The sequence below is a fragment of the Pseudorca crassidens genome, chromosome 6 (genome assembly GCF_039906515.1).
Source record: "Pseudorca crassidens isolate mPseCra1 chromosome 6, mPseCra1.hap1, whole genome shotgun sequence".
Taxonomy (NCBI): domain Eukaryota; kingdom Metazoa; phylum Chordata; class Mammalia; order Artiodactyla; family Delphinidae; genus Pseudorca; species Pseudorca crassidens.
Genome location: NC_090301.1, coordinates 72,841,525 through 72,859,450, shown reverse-complemented (window position 1 = coordinate 72,859,450; position 17,926 = coordinate 72,841,525). Strand labels below are relative to the sequence as shown.

Sequence of the window (17,926 nt, the reverse complement as noted above, 5' to 3'; positions counted from 1 at the left end):
TAGTTGTTTATGGTGGTATCGGTTATTATCACTGGAATTGGAACTCAAAAACTACATTTTAAATTAAAGTACCATACACCATCTGATTTGTAAAACCGAAGTCTAAGTCTATTCTCCAGAAGCAAAGGAGGCTGAAATCTGTGGAGAAGGGAGATTATGGGAGGAGTTGATGCCATGAAAAATGATCAAAGTGTGGAAAGGGTGTTCAAATGCTATTTATTCAAAAAGGTGTCTTCTACCCCATCATTATCTGACTTCCCTAACTACTATGGCTTCTTGGTTAGGATGTTCGTTAGCTAGAGATGGGGGAAAAGGGCACAAAAACAAGATGAAGTCAAGAAGAAAACTAAGTGCCTGGTAACATGATTCATGCCCAAAATATACCTCAGTTTTATAGATTATCAGGTTTTCTTTTTAAAGTCACATGTGACTCTGAAGCGTATTCAGTGTTGACAATTAAGACTTGTACTTCATTTCTTAATGACTTTGCACATCCACATACTTGTTTCTACAGCAAGATTCCCTCATAAATAAGGTAAAAAGAAGGTAGTGAAAATAGTACTATCTCAAGAGGTTATTAAGAAGAAGAGAAAAAAATGCCTAAGCCTTATTACATACTTCGACAAAAGTTACTCAGCACCAAATGTGTTCCAATCACTGAAAAATCTGATGCGGGGGAGGTGTTGGAGGGCTAGAGGAGTTGGAGGGGGTGTATGTTATACCAGGATGAATAAGATGGGGTTCCTGCTTGCAGTTGTATAGGGGACATAGATTTTTCAGTGTGAGAGGTCCACTAGGATCAGGAAGGAAAAGTGTTGACTGGATTAGGTAATATGGAGGCCACTGGTCACTTTGGAGAGAGGAGAGGATTTTGGTGGAGTGGAGAGGTCACAAGTCCTGGAGAAAAATATAATCTAGATTATTCTTTCAAAAGGTTGATTTCAAATGAAAGGGTAGAGAATAGGGACTGCCCAGGTCCTAGAGGATGACTGAGAGAAATACCCCACAGAGTAAAAATAAAGAAAAAAATAAGGAAAGGGGATAATCAGTAGAACCCAATTTCTAAAGTGGTTAGATGGGTCAGAGTCCCAAACATCAGAGGGAAGGACTGGATGTCATTGTGTAGAAGACATCACATCCTCCATTGGGAGGGAAGCAGGGGACTAGCAGGAGACAGACACAGGGTGGGCAAGGCAGGAATTAAGGGTCGATTTCATACCTCCATGACTTCATTTTATTGATAAAGTAGCAAGTGGGTTGTCTCCTGGGAGTCTGGTGGGGAGGGTGTATGGTGTTAGGTAAGAGTCTTGTAAGGACAGGTGATCCTTTGAAACAGTGATAAGGGGAATAGGAAGAACTGGTGAACAAAGGACAAGACTAAGGATTCCCATGCTGACATTTCATTGAGAGTCCGGATAAGATGACTTTTCCTTAGTAGTACTTGGCCACCCAGTATGGACACAGAGAAAGTCAACTGTGAGACAGATATGGGAATGAGGCTCCCCAGCCATTCTGTAGACAGACGAGGATGTTAAGGAATCAAGCGCACAGCTAACAGAGTGGTCTAGGCTAGTGCCAGGACGGTCTGGGGCTGGTAGTCTAGGAAAATTTAGGGCAACAAAGAGCAGGTTTTGTGGGAGCAGGAGAATAAGATCTCTACTTTCCCACTTTCATCTCAGCCCTCTTGTGAGAGGCCTAAAAGCCTCTACTTGCTACAGCAGCAGTTACTGATGGAAAACCAAAATAAAACAGGGACAGAGAACTCATTATTTCAAAATTCCTTTAACTCTTTTCTTAAAGACACAAATCGTCTAAATCATCCCCCACAAGCCCCTTTAAATTCCAAGACTAAGAACAAAATTATGGTTAAATGTTTAACTAATGTTTATTATAGCTAGCATGTTGGTTTTAGAAAGGTCAAATTTATGACACAATGAAGTAATATTTTTCACATTCTGTGAGTCTATTTTATAGCACATTGGGGCCCACAGTATAATAAATGTCTTCCATTATTTTGTAAGATTCTTGTATGCAAAGCTGTGTAGGGCAGTGATAATACGGAATTTCAAATCAACTGAGCTGGCGTGAACCTTAAGGCGGGTCACTTTATCTTTCAGGACTTCACCCTTCAGACTTGTAAAATGAAGACTAGGGATAAATCTCCAAGTTTCTTTACAGGTTAAAAAAAATGAGCATAATTTAATATTTTTAATTACTACTGAATCGATAGAGTTACCCCTTTTCTTTTATGATATATTTTTGGTCCGAGCTATAATTTACTGAGTCTCAGTCCTTGATCAGGAACACAAACTCCAATGATAACACTGTCTCTATGGAAAATAGAATCCATTTTACCACAATTTACTTTATGTTCCAATTTCTCCACTCTCTGCCCACATTTACTCTTTGGAGGCTGCAACTCCAAAAGTTCAGAGATAGTTGTTCACCATATTGTGACCATGTGTCTCTGTGGAGACTCCATATTATGTTGTCTCCACTGACCCCAGCTCCTGATTTCATGGGTGAGTGCTCTACAGCACCCTTGCACATTTTAACTTGGATTTGTCATTGAGGGTAATATCAGAAAATGCCTATAAAGCATCTATTCGAATGCCTGAGATGTTGGGGGCTCTCCACAGAATACGCCTGATACGTTGGGCAGCATGATGTATGGGAAATAATCAAAACACTGCCTTATTTTTGTCCCCCATTCAGATGTTTCTCCTGTCACTAGATGAAAACTAAGCAGAACCCATGGCTCACTCTTGGGTTACAGAGGGTCCCACAGTCACTTTAAGTCACAAAATACAGTCTTGATTCAAAATTAAATTGTCTAGTTCTAAGAGATTAAGCAACTCTTCCCTCTTTATTCAGAAGATAACATTTCCTTTCATTCCCTACATGCTTAGGCCATCAGAGTCCAGGAGTGGGAGGGAAAAGGGGAGGAGAGGTAAAGGGGAGAAGCAGAGTTCTCATTGGACTGGTGACTGACGCTGTCCCCAGTAAACCCGGCAGGTGCTTAATGCTGACTCTTGCCCTCCTATCAGTTTTCTTGTCTGGACTGTTCCTGGAAAATTCCCCATACACATTTTCCTTTAGCTAATTCTCTTCCACCTTCAGGTTACCATTTATTGCTGTTCCACCTCACTGTTTTGGGTGGAGCCCAAACCTCTGGCAAGAGCTTTGCTGGGCAGGAAAATCTCAGACCTTTGAAAATGACCCCATGCCACTATCCAATGATTTCTTAAATAGAGCACATAAAAGACTGATAAATAGTATTTCATTAGGACCTTCCAGAAAGCAGGAAAATGTTGCTCCAACTTTAACCACAAGAAAAAGCTGAATAGCCTACAACATCAAAACTTTTCTTGAACCCATCGGAGAAGAGGTCATGGGGCAATAAACTAGCCTGAGATTTAAAGAAAGGTAGATGTCTTACCTTTCTGGTAAGACAGACTGGCTTACCTGAGGCAGAGCCCCTGGAAAAGACAAGGCCATCCTAGAAGGGATAAGAAGATTGCAGGTAAAACTGTGATGATCCCATAGTTACACTTTAACAATTGCTGCTGTGGCAGAGTGTTAGCTTCTGTATAAAACCCATGGAAGCTACAGACGTAAGGGGAATTTACACCCCTTCACAGGCTTTTCTCTACAAACCTCACAGAATGCTCCTAAGAAAGATGGAGGTCAGGGTAAGCGAGCAGAGGAAGTTCCCTATGGGTGTGCAAATCAGCGAGAGAGGAACAAAACCCTACTGAACAAAAGGCGCTGTGGGTGGGGAGGGATGCAGAGCAGCAAACTCACCAGGGTGCAAGTATAGACCCTTTACAGCTGGGGAAAGGGAACAAAGAAATCTTCCTCTCCTGGGGAAGAAGCAGCAAGCTCTCTCCCTCACAGGAACAAGCAAGACCAGAGGCGAGTCTGGAGTTCATCTGCCCTGGGGAGGAGGGCACAGCTACTGAGTAGGTTCTGGCCCCAAGACCCAGGGACATAGGTCCTGCCCAAGACTGAGGCTGAACCAAGAAAGCAGAATGCCTCTTCCCCAGCCAGGCTAGCAAGGGGCTAGTAAGAACCTACTGCAGCAGAAGGTGCAAGAGGAGCAAGTCTCTCTCTTGGGCTCAGGTTCACAGGGAAAGCCTGAAGCCTACTCCTACCATAAGCAAAGTACCACTAATTGCCAAAAACTGAAGACAACTGGTGAATGGATAAACTGTGATAAACCCATATCATGGAATACTACACAGCAATTAAAAACGACGAAACTATTGACATACACAATAACGTGGCTGGATTTCAAAGGCATTATGCTAAGGGAAAAAAGCCAGACTCAAAAAAGCGCATACTATAATGGTTACATTTATATGACATTTTAGAATAGGCAAACTATAGGGACAGAGATCAGTAGTTGCCAAAGGCTGAAGGTGGGTGAGGTGTTGACTACAAAGAGGCATGAAGGATGGCTGACAGTGATGGAACAGTTCTACATCCTGACTGCAGGGGAGGTTACGTGTCAGGCATTTGTCAAAACTCAGAACTGTACACTAAAAAGGGTGATTTGTACAGTATATAACTTATACCTCAAAGACATTTAAAATTAAAAAAAACAGAATTTCATTAAAATTAAGAAGGTTTGTTTATGAAAAAACAATGTTAAGAGTGTGAAGAGACAAGTTACAGATTGGGAGAAAAAAATAGAACCTGCATACAGAATATATAAAGAACATACAAATGAGTAAGAAAAAAAGGCAGGCGATGGAATAGAAAAATGGGCAAAGGACCTAAGTGGCCATTTCACAAAAGAGAATATTCAAATGGCCAATATGCATAAGAAAAGCTGCTCAATATCTTTATTCTAAATGCAAATGAAAATCATAATGAGGTGCCACTACACATCCATCAGATTAGCTGAAGTGAAAGATTGGCAACATCAATGTTGGTGAGGATGTGGAGCAACTGAAAGTGGCTGCAAATTTATATAACCACTTTGGAAAACTATTTGGCAGTCTTTACTAAAGTGAAACACCCATGAGCCTTATGATGCAGCGATTCCACTCCTAGGTACTTATCCAAGAGATATGAGGGCCTATGACCACCATAAGACATGTTCAAGAATGTTCATAGCACCATTATCATAACAGCAAAAACCTGAAAGCAACACAAATTCCCATCAATAGGAGAACATACAAATAAATTGTGGTACATGTATATTATGTAGGAAGTACTACCCAGCTATAAAAAAGAACAAATAATTGCAACATGCAACAAGGACGAAACTCACAGATATGATGAGTGAAAGAAGTGTAAAAGAGTATATACTGTATGATTCAATTCATATGAAATTCACCAATAAGCAAAACTAACCTATGGTGATGAATTCAGAATAATGGTCATGAATGGGGCCAGTATATACTGAGAAAAGGCATGAGAGAGTCTTCTGAGCGGTTCTATACCTTGACCCTGATGGTATTTCTATGGGCAGCATATATTTATAAAACTTTATTCAATAGCACACTTAGGTTCTGTGTGCTCTACTGCATGTATGTTTACCTCAAGGTAATACAATAAAAAGAAAATATCACCTACAGCATAGTTTAAGGGCTAATGATAATGTGTGCAAAATGAGTATAACCAGACTAGGAGTACATAAGGACTTGTCGTGGCCCCTGACTACCCTCCACCTTTTTTTTTTTAGAGTCACTGAGTGTTCCTAATCAGTCACAGATGGAGAAGAAACACACATTAGCTCTGTAGCCCATGGTAGATAGGGCTTGATGCAGCTTCTATTGCTTTTAGGTCCTAAGCTTATGCAATGTCAAAAGAAATATATTTTTGTTTAAAAAAATGCAGGGATTTCCCTGGTGGTGCAGTGGTTAAGACTCTGCGCTCCCAATGCAGGGGGCCCGGATTCAATCCCTGGTCAGGGAACTAGATCCCACATGCATGCCGCAACTAAGGAGCCCGCCTGCCACAACTAAGACCTGGCACAACCAAATAAATAAATATTAAAAAAAGAAAAAAATGCAGAGCAGACATTTTTCCTCTAATGTTTTAAAATAGAGACATTTGTTTCTATATGCTATTAACTGCTGTAATATAACATCTACCAGCTTATTTTTTCTATCAAGAGAATATAATTTCTTGTTGCACCATCATCATCCTACCATGTCATTTATCAGTAAATTAATATTTGGGCACTGTATGTATGCTGTAACTCAATACAACTGTGTGTGTGCGTATGCCACATGTATCTTTATTTCTCAACCACAAACAAGCAGTTGGCATTATACTGCAGTTACAGAACTACTAAGTTTCAGAGAGCTGGCTAAGGTCACCAACTCCAGGTTCAACAGTTTCATGGGTAATAATATTGTTGGCAATTTTGTGAGGTCCGACCAGTCCCCTGCTCGGGGAATTAGTTAGCTCCCAGGTCCTGTCTCAGCTTCTCCAGTTTGTATGGTTCAGACCATTCTACTCTTTAAGTATAAGGCGGATTGCCAAATCACAACTCCCAGGCATCCTACAAAATAAGCAGGTCACCTTAGGGGCAACCTTTACCCACTCAAAAATTCACCTCACATTAGCAGTAAGGATTTGGCACCACCCCAAATCATTATTTTCCTTACTCATAAGTTTAAGGCATGATACAATTCATGTTTGGTGGCCCTTCCAACGCTCCTAGAGAGGCCATATTCACATGGGGCCTCCAGGACTCATGCACCCGTGACCAGGCACAGCAGCCACTCTTGTTTTCAGTTCTGCCACTAACGTAATTCCTCTATATTTCCCTGCGAGTGTCAGACACCAGTGCTCAAGCCTCCAACTACAGGGGTTACACACTCAACTCTCCAAGTCATCCTGGAGGCCCCTCGCTGGGTCTGAGCAGGAGGAAAACCCTGTCTGCTCCCCCTCTCACTCTGCTGAGTGCTCACACACAGCCCATCAAGCTCTCCTCAATGTTTCTCTTCACAAATCCTCCCTCCTCTTCATAATTTGACCCTTTTTTAAAAAAACATCTTTAATGTGAATGAGAGGTCCATGAGTCTGGAGCAGCGCCAGACATTTACTTTATAATTACATTCTGCATTTTCATCCAGCACCTCACTCTGTTGTACAGCATTTGTGGTTGGTATTGGACATCCTCAATCAAAACTTCAATACTCACCTCCTGTTATAGTAACTTCAGGTTGAACCGTATGAAATTGTTGATTGTTCACAATTTTTGATCTAAAAGAATTTCAATTTCATATGGTTTGAACTAACAATTGTATTCAAAATAGGCTTTCTAGAGAAATGGGACTTTAGGTTGGAATTGAACTAAAGGGAAAAGTGAATTCTTAAGTGAATCCCCAGGCAAATACTAAAGCACCTTCTGCAAAGCGTCTCACCTTGGCTTTCAGATCAGCACACACTTCCTGTTGCTTTTTCCTATCCTTAACCAACATGTTTTCCATTTCATGAGTTGCACAGGCCTCGGCCACTGTCAGCACAGCCTTCTGTATAAAGTCTCTCCTATTCTTACTCCAACTTGCTATCAGGATCTTTCGCTGCTCCTTAGCAAAGCGATATTGGTCACAATATTTTTCATGTTCGACCTGAAAAGGTAACAGGTGGTAAACGCTTATGAAACTGAGCCTACGCTTTATGTCATTGTTACAAAAGTGAATAAAATGAATTATAACCAATGATTTTGAAAAATAAGGGACAAACATCTTAATAGTAAATACAACAACCAGGACCAAGTACCAGTCCCAGAGTTCTGAGCCCATGGCTAACTGGTGACTGAGGACCAGTCATTAAATGTTTTTAAGTTTTATACAGGATGGAGTCAGACCAGACAGCCCTAAAACAACTTCTACCCCTATATAGCAATGAATCTATGAGCAGAAAATATGATTTCCCCTACATATAATTTCAAAAATACTCCATCTTTAAATCAGCTTTGCTGTATTAACAGTGACTCCAGGTGCTTCAGTTAGATATATGCTAATAAACATTAAAAATTGCCACAATGATCCTGAAAACTCAGTTTGCCCTTGATTACTGAAACAATCAGATGTTCAGACATCTAAACTTGAAGTATTTATAGCAATGACAGTAGTCCTTCCCATCCCACACTCCTGAGGGACATGATATTCTTACATAGGTACCAATAGTTCCTGCTGCCAGTGAATCCCAACCCTGGGAGATTTGAGTCTTGAGGGAAAGAACAGGACGGGAGATAGCCTGAGTAGTTCGAAAAATCTCTGTAGGTGATTCTGAAATACTTATATAGAGGTGTGTCTCCTGCAATTGAGAGTCAGTGCTCTAAATAATTCTTTATTTTGCCAGTATAGACCACATCTCTGAATTTGATACATTACTTCACCCCTAAGCGATGTGAGAAAAGAAGCTAGCGAGCAGCATAAGGTTGGTCCTACCTAAAAAAAATAACTTAGGTATGGTTAATTAAGTACATAATGAAACGGGCTATGGCTTCACTGAAACCAAATATCAGCTTCTAAATTCTGTTTGGTAAACTTCTTAGCTTTATTCCCCTAAGCCAAGAATATGCTTAAAACTTGGCAAACATTAAGGAAGTATACACCATGCAGAAATGCATACTAATTATCCCAATGTAAGAAGTAAATGCAAAAATCTTTATCATATTAATAGTAGGCAAATATAAAAATCTACACAGTTAAAAATGACAGCTGGTCACAGAAGCAAACAGAATCTATAGGGAATAAAAAGAAAGATCTAATTTAGTAAATTAAGAGTTTTGTAAAATCCAGAATGAATTATTATATAACATGTTTTTTACACAACAAGGATTTGCTATAAAATAAAGGTCAGAATTAAAACAAATAATTGGGTGGGGGTTGGTGGGTGGGAAAGGATAAGAGAGGTTGGTCATACTAGTTGTGTGGCCTTTGCCTCAGTTTCTTCACCTGAAAAGTAAGGATAACTATAGTACTTCTCTCATCCACTGTTATGTGCATTACAGGAGTTTACACATGACTGAGATAGGATAAATTCTATACACGCTAGTATTGTTACTTGCTTGATTTAAAACAATTACAAAATGCTAGGTATGTGATAATATTTTATAGCATGGCCTATTTAAAAGGTAAGAGTCGGACTTCCCTGCAGGCAACATGGGTTCGAGCCCTGGTCCGGGAAGATTCTACATGCCGTGGAGCAGCTGAGCCCGTGTGCCACAACTGCTGAGCCTGCACTCTGAAGCCCACGAGCCACAACTAGTGAGCCCACGTGCCACAACCACTGAAGCCCACGTGCCTAGAGCCCGTGCTCTGCAACGAGAGGCCACTGCAATGAGAAACCCATGCGCCATAACGAAGAGTAGCCCCAGCTCGACGCAGCTGGAGAAAAGCCTGTGCACAGCAACGAAGACCCAGCGTAGCCAAAAATAAATAAATAAATTTATTTTTTTAAAAAAAGGTAAGAGTCTATGCATGTTTGTTTACATATATGTTTTAAAGTGAGTTACTATGAAATTCACTGGTGACATGGTAACTTCTGTTTCCTTGTCTATGTTACCTTGTCCACTAAAGAATGTAACCATAACTTCCCAGGGAAATTTCAGCCAGGACTCTGAGTTATGAATTTGGGGCATTTGTGTTTAGACCCGTCTAGGGGGATCAAGTGGAGTTGTGGTGGGGATGGTGTAGGTAGGCACCAGCTCCCAAGGCAAGTGTTGGCTTCCCCACGACTAGAAGGACTGAGGTGTGGTAGGCTGTGTGAAGGCAGGAGCAGGCACCCCATTTTCAGGCAAGACTCAGAGATGGCAGAACCTCTGAAATGGGCAGGTGAATGTACAGACACCTGGAGGTCAACACTAGCAGAGCAACCCAGGGGACCATGGTGAAGCTCTCTGTGGCAAGTAAGCCACAGAAGAGTGAATGTGGCCAGAGGGATCTCCCACCTTTTTATGTACCACACTGACCCGAAAAATGGTAGACTTTCAAAATATAACCCTATTATTTTCTAGAGTGCAGAAAAAAAAATCATTTTAGAGCACCATTTAAAGTATATATATATTTTGCTCAATAATTATCAATCATTAAAACAATTTAACTTGCCAGCATATAGGGTCCAGCACTCACCAAATCATGCCTCGATTTGTGAGGAAAATGTCTCTGTAACATGTCCAGATACAGAGTCCTTCTGCCACTGAGATCCCCAGGATACTGATCCACAAGAGCCTGGTAAAACCAGTGGTCTTCATCACTTAATTGGAAGTTTCTGGAAGAAATAAAAATGTCACAACACTTTAAGCAATCATGGAGTTTGAGGGACCTTAAACTGTTTAAGCTGTTAGTGAATGATAATGATTATATTAAATAAAGACTTTTTAAAAAATACATTAGACAAATTAAATGTCTCCTATAGAAAAAGTTCTAAATTATAACACAATGGGTTCTTTCAATCCTTTATTTGGTCTTGCCATGAGTTTCAGGAATAATTTGAAGAAGTTTAACAATGAGACATAATATTTTTAAAATATTTATTCTATCTTGCCTACAACAATATTTTAAAAATTATGACCAATGAATGAAATAATAAATTATTACCTCTACAGATTAAAAAGGAATTTTGCTAATTCAACAAACTTCCTGTTTCTAGACTGGAGGAAAACACAAATGTAGAGAGTCAAATAAACAATACACAAAGGAAACCAAGGCCTGAGGAAGGCACATATTAAGGTTGACTTTAAAAGTAAGTCTAGGGACTTCCCTTGTGGCACAATGGTTAAGAATCCGCCTGCCAATGCAGGGGACACGGGTTCGAGCCCTGGTCCAGGAAAATCCCACATGCTGTGGAGCAACTAAGCCCACGTACCACCACTACTGAGCCTGCGCTCTAGAGCCCATGAGCCACAACTACTGAGCCCGTGCACCACAACTACTGAAGCCGTGCACCTAGAGCCTGTGCTCCGCGACAAGAGAAGCCACCACAATGAGAAGCCTGTGCACCACAAGGAAGAGTAGCCCCCGCCTCACCACAACTAGACAAAAGCCCTCTCGCAGCAACAAAGACACAACGCAGCCAAAAAAAAAAAAAGTAAGTCTAAAATTATCTTTTATTTTACCCGCTCAGCTTCTTGCTTTGTGGAGGTAAGACTAGATATTGGTAGTAAAAAGATAACCAGTGGCATTAAATTTCAGATCACTAAAGAAATCATTTGTAACAGGATCCCTTCAAGTCACCTTCCCAATAACATATCCATCATGCTCCAAAATACCTTTTTTAGTTCAGAACTTTCCGAGGTACTGGCCTGGTTTGTGTATTAGCAAAGCCCTATGCAAAGTAAAAAGGTTACAATATCAGCTTGAACTCTAGACTGAATTAATGTTTCTTTATTATTCTGAGTTTATTTGCATATCATCATTCCTGTTTAATAAGTTGGAATAATCAAATACAGATGCAATCAGAGGGAATATTATTAGCAACAAATATTTCTTTGATCCAAGATGGAGACTTGCTATTGTTTATTTCTATCATTGGCCTTCTACTTTAAAGTTAGTTGTGCAATTTAAAGAATTTTTACAGTATGTCCTCTATGCCCTTGAAAAATATTTGACAATTTAAAACAATAAAAACCTCTTTAAATCAGTGACACTAATGGGAATTCTACCATCCTCATCCAACTTACGCAGTTTCTGTAAAGTATTTCATGATACTGATAAGTAGCAAGAAAGAAACAAAGTTATTTTTCAAAGAAGATAACCTTCTCTAACAGCTCTATAATAGGAAGAAAAAGTGGGCTGGAAGTGTTCCATTAGGAAGAAGCAAACTCTACATTTCTTCTGTATGACATGATAATATATTGCAGAGAAAGAATTTGAGATTTCATTCATTGAACACATTGAGTGTTTGGGGTCTCTCTGAATCAGTTAAGCCAAAGGCTTCTGCAAATAAAGCATCTCAAATAGGAGTATTAAGCCTGGAGAAAGGATTGCCTGAGTGGTTTTGGCATTTAAAACACCCTCAAGTCTTCAGGGACAGTATCTCAGGTCCTCTCTCAAGGAACTCATTTCATTCATGATAACATAAATGCATTTTAATAGCAGAGTTAGCCACATTTCTACATGGCAAGCAATCAGAAAAAGGAATAGACCCAGAGTCGATGTCCTCATTAATGCTTTTAAACTGCTTCTGTAATCAAAGGGACCTGAATACAGTTTGAATTTCCATCTTTATTTGATTACAAGGATAGACGTGTAGGGGTGTATGTGCTGGGGAGGAGGAAGCGACAGAATCTAGGTCCAATAAGCTCTCTGTTCTTTTAAATTGTCATTTATCTATATAAAGGATGCTGTTGGTGCCAGGCTAGATCACCTTGATGAGCTAGAATTCCTATCTTCAAAATGCTGGTAATTCACAGATGTACCTTCCTCCTCTGAAGAACTGTCCTGGGCTAGATGGGAACTGCCTCACCCAGGAGGCTATTCTCCCACCACCTTTCAGAGCCAACCTCAACCAACGACTGGCTGACATGGGGGTACAGAAGGCCAGGCCACTTGCCTCAAGATGAGACCAACTCTGTGATGCCATTCGTGCTCCAGAGTTTCACTGTGGGAGCAAATTGTAACCTGTTTCCATTGAGATCTTCTGCCACAGACATCTTCCCCTCCTCCATCCTGCTTCCCTTACCATCCTTCTCCTGAGAGCACTGCCCAACAAATCACATGTTCTTACAATCCCTGTCTCAGATTTGCTTTTACAGAATTGACCTAAGATAATCTATGAGCAACCTTACCCATAACTGTCAAAAATTATTTAAATTCTTTGGCAAATGGAGAGGTACTTCTAAGCTAATTGTTTTGATGATCTCTCATACTGAATTGTGGTGTAAGATTGTGGCTATCCTCAAAGTGCAGACAGCAAACATTTACAAAAATGTTTTTTAAATAAAAGCACACATTAAGCAGTGTGCATTGCTATAAATAAACATAGCAGCAGAAGAATTAGTGGTACTCAGTACATTTTTATACATTGCATGAATGTATTAATTAGGTACCATTTTAGTGACAACATTAAAACCACTTAAACATATGAAGATAATATAACATTAAAACTACATATTTCAAACCAAGTATGATATGAACAATGATCACATCCATTTTGCTCCTATTGATTTTGGAAGCCTCACATCTCAACAGCTTTTTCAAATTACCACAATTACACAAATTGTAAGTCATTTTTCTATTAGATGTAGGATAAAAACGAAAAACATGCTTATAAGAAATGATAGGGCTTCCATGGTGGTGCAGTGGTTGAGAATCTGCCTGCCAATGCAGGGGACATGGGTTCAAGCCCTGGTCTGGGAAGATCCCATATGCCGCGGAGCAACTAAGCCCATGCGCCACAACTACTGAGCCTGCGCTCTAGAGCCCACAAGCCACAACTACTGAGCCCACGTGCCACAACTACTGAGGCCTGTGCGCCTAGAAGGCAGTGCTCCTCAACAAGAGAAGCCACTGCAATGAGAAGCCCGCGCACCACAACAAAGAGTAGCCGCTGCTCGCCGTAACTAGAGAGAAGGCTGCACGTAGTAATGAAGACCCAATGCAGCCAAAAATAAAAATAAATAAAATTATATTAAAAAAAACTTTAAAAAAAGAAATGATAATATAAATACTCACAATATTATTATTTTGTGAGTACTTATAGCAATTTCCAGAGCTGCTGGCTTAAATTTTGAAGCAAATATTCACATCAGCAACACTATTGGCAGAGTCATGCATCTCCATTAGGATGCTGTCTGTGAGGGAGAAAACTTCCACCACTATATATATATATATATATATATATATATATATATATATATATATATATATATATACTGAGTCTTCTGGGTAGTAAAAATCTAAGATGAATATTCAAACATGATAGCCTCTTCACAATAACAAAGTAGCCATTGCCTACTTGGCATCTAAGATAAAATCAAATTTAACGTATCTGAATTTCTAAATTCAAATCTGGACATTTATCTTTTCTAACCTTCATCTTTTCATTATAGAAAAAAATATCTATATAAAATAGCAAATTATCCTAAAATTTTGTACTTAAAAAAAATATCTTCAGACAAAAGATCTTTGGTAGGTCTCTGCAATTTCCATTTTTCTGTCCATCCAAATTTTCTAATTTAAAATGTTTCAGGAAATTTCAGCCTGCAGGAGGATGAGGTATTTATTGCTCAGTCCTTACCCTCCATCCCCCACTGCCAATTGAGGTCCACCAATATCATTTCATCGTGATTTCCCAGGATATGAGACAAAACAGGTAACTCAGAAAAGGAGGACAACAGGGCTGTGAGAATTCAACGAGACCAAGGCCAACTGTCTCCATAATTCTACCTGTTTGAATCGTTACAAAAATCCTAACCTGACTCACAATCAACTTAACTACCAGTTTTCTTCATAATCGTGTTAAACCACTTCCCAAGGGTTCTGGTTCCGTGACATCAAAAGACATTTAGTGGGGTGGGGGCAGCCAGCCATGGCAAACAGCCCATGTAGGGCAACAGGTACCTTAACAGCAGGGACAAGTCTATGAGACTAAACACTGTGTATTCTAACTGGCTGAACTTGTCTTATATTTTCTCAGAGTGAAGGGGGCTTTCCAGCAAAATGGCAATTAGGGCCTCCTGATGCTAGCCGATGCAGTTACCAGCATCTGATGACTACCTTGACTGGCAAATGGCCATAGTGAATCTCGATTGAAGAAAAGCTCTTGTCTCTTCAAGTGTAATGCTATCAGGGGAGTGAGCCACTGGTGGAATAATGTGGATAATAGATGGTTCTGACACAATCTGCTTGTTTGGCAGCATTGGGTCTGACCCTCTAGAAAATACAACTTGACACCACTTTTCAAAGTTGTCTTTCCAAATCATACCCATCCAAACATTGAATCTAATCAGCCTGGTTCCTGAAACTGTCTCCCCAGCTATTCACCACCCCACCCCAGGCCTATTGTCCAAACACAAATCTTTGATTTTCAGCCTGGTTTACAGAGGGCCCTCTGGCCGCAGACTCATTTCTGACCAACAGAATCGGCTCCTTAGATGTTGTTTGGGTATGTACGTTGTCTTCCAGGAGATCATTCCCATTTAGCAGTCCTCACTCTCCTGGCTCCCCAGGCTCTGCCCAGTTTACCTACTCAGGTGGGAGTTGACAGCCAGAATAAAGTGGGCTCTTAGGAGTATGGTCAAAATCCACTGAATTGGGCTTCCCTGGTGGCGCAGTGGTTGAGAGTCCGCCTGCCGATGCAGGGGACACGGGTTCGTGCTCCGGTCTGGGAAGATCCCACATGCCACGGAGCGGTTGGGCCCGTGAGCCATGGCCGCTGAGCCTGCGCGTCCGGAGCCTGTGCTCCACAACGGGAGAGGCCACGACAATGAGAGGCCCGCGTACCGCAAAAAAAAAAAAATCCACTGAATTGAAGAATCAACAACAACAACAAAAGTGGTCCAGAAGATAAAGCCAGAACTTGGACCAGCATCCAAAGCCGCCTTCTTCTGAGGGGTGACAGGAAAGTGAAAATAGGACCCTCCAGAATTTCTTAGAGGAGAGTTTAGGAATGAGAATCTGGTCAGAAGAGGAGGTTAAGTGATTTATTTGCAAGCTGCAATTGTTATTTTCATAACAAGCACTCTGTATCTGCTTTTGTATCTGTTTTTACTTAGATACTGTTTAAAAGTAGTTTGCATGGAAAGCTGAATTTTTTACTTAGAATGTGTATTTTTTGGAGGTGGAGTAGCTGGGATGGTGACAATACACCTAAACCATCTTTTGTGCCTATCTCCATCCACCACTAGTTTTAAGAGGCAGTATAATTCCTAGTGGAAGTTTAGAAATAATATGATCAAGATAAAACAGCTTGTTAAAAGTAAAATGTAATAGCTCAGCCATCCCATATGCTAGGTTTTAAATAATTATATTCATCACAAGAACTGTAAGGAAAAGGTAATTGTAGCAGACATCACCTCTACTCTTGCTCCTGCTCACCATAATCCTGATTTTATTCAAGATTTACCACCTTCCTGTACAGGCCCCCCACTTCAGGGTAAGTGAGCCCCATTCCAGCCCCGGGAGTGAATCTTGACTGATCTTAAGCCATTCACAAACACCTGTTCTCAAGCTTTCCGTTCCTCTTCCCAGTGTTCGATATAATCATGGACAAAAGGCCCAAAAGGCCACCGAAATGGGAGGAGAAGTCTTCTGGGGGCAAAGGTTTCCTAGCTCTTAAAACAAGTCACAAGGAAGAAAAGGTCCCCTTCTGCTTCTGAGTGTGGCAGTGTGGAACTGCTCTAGTTGTCTGGCAGAAAGTCATCTATCTACCCTGCAGGAAGGCAGGGCAAGAGAATGCAGAAAACTAGGCCTTGCTGTGCTTGGACTTCTCTACCTCTATGCTTCGAATGAAACAAGAAGTCGCTTTATTATTTATGTTACTTTGACTTGGGTTGGGTATTCTCTTACTTTCAGCTAAAGATATCCTATTTGACAGCAGAATGGAAGAAAAATGACTTTTTTAAAAGTCATTTTTTTAAAAAAGTAGCATCCTAATATTGCTTTGGAAGGAATGTACTTCCTAATATTGTAGCATACTAATATTGCTTTATGAAGGATGTAGAGATGCAGATCCAATGTGGCCAGTGACCAACATCTACAGTGACACTCCTGAGCTGACTGGGAACAGAGAAGTGTTTAACACCAAAGGCCATTTTTAAGACAAAAAAAAAAAAAGAAAACCAAACAAAAACAGCTCAAACTCAAACAAACAGAATCGGTAAAGAAAAGATCATCCACAAACACATTATTTGCTCTAATTAAAAAAAAAATCCTATTGAGCCAAAATCTGCTTCCATGTACCATTTTACTCTTCACTTTTGGGGAGCAAGAATATTTTTAGGTGCAATAAAGTTGAAGTGAATAAAGTTACTTTATATGGATATTATTACTCAATTTTCCAGGTTCAAAAGCAAGAATAATAGAACTGGCTTACTTCTTTGGGATGGGATGAGGAAAAGTTTAATTAACAATTATGAGGGCTTCTGAAATTTTAATTGCTACATAAAAACACTTATAATATCACCTCAAACCAACTACCAGTAATCATTAAGAAACTGTAAGACTGGAATATAAGAATGATGGTTCTTTTTCTTAGTTTGTTTTTTCTTAGACATTAACAATGTTCAACTTTATGTTCTTTTATAGGCACTAGTGTTGGAAATAAACACACGCCTGTGAGTGTGGTGATTATAATTTCCTACATTACTAGTTCTCCATAGTCTCAGTTTTAATGATACAGTTTCCTCAAAGGATTATATTTACCCACAGTTGGACTTCAAAGTATAAGGAGTAGGAAAGACTTGTTATTAATTATTGATTTGATATATAAAGTAAGGTATTATAATTTCTCTCATGTAAAAATTTGACAATCCTGTCTATAGAAATTTTAATCTTGTCTTTGCTTATAGTTACACAGATTTTATTATTTAAATAACAAATTCTATCTATATCATCCAGGTTTAAAAATAACATATATCAATTGTGCTGGACACAAATCTGTCAAGCTGCTATGTTTTCATTTTCTCCAATCTGATTTACTCAAGATTAATTTGATTTCATATCCAGCAAAAAAACAAAAACCTCTCATAAATAACTCTCACTCCATCCTGTAAAACCCTGATTTTTCAGTCTCCTGAAGTATTAAAAATGTATATTTATGCAACATTACACTGTATAGTTTCTATTTGAGGCAATTATATCAAGAAGGCAGTTGTGGGCTACAGTGATCCTAACAATAAAGCCTGCTGAACTAGAAATTTATGGCCACTATTCTTAGATATACTTTTCACAGACATTTAAACAAACATAACGTATCAGTAAATACACAGACTGAGTTATTAATTAAGCAAAAG

The 17,926-nt window shown here is 39.8% G+C and overlaps 1 protein-coding gene and 1 non-coding gene across 14 annotated transcripts in view; both read right to left on the bottom strand.

The window, feature by feature from the left end:
• CCDC148 (coiled-coil domain containing 148) overlaps window positions 1-17,926 on the bottom strand; it is a 337,625-nt gene that overhangs the window by 188,577 nt on the left and 131,122 nt on the right. For all 13 annotated transcript variants that reach the window (XM_067741854.1, XM_067741858.1, XM_067741853.1 and 10 more), the window contains 2 exons: window positions 10,104-10,242; window positions 7,386-7,592 (listed from right to left, as the gene is read on the bottom strand). In XM_067741854.1, coding sequence (XP_067597955.1) covers window positions 7,386-7,592; window positions 10,104-10,242 — 346 coding nt within the window. The remainder of the gene's footprint in view (window positions 1-7,385; window positions 7,593-10,103; window positions 10,243-17,926) is intronic.
• Window positions 6,488-6,640, bottom strand: LOC137226879 (U12 minor spliceosomal RNA). The gene has a single exon (XR_010944575.1). It is a non-coding gene; the product is annotated as a U12 minor spliceosomal RNA (small nuclear RNA).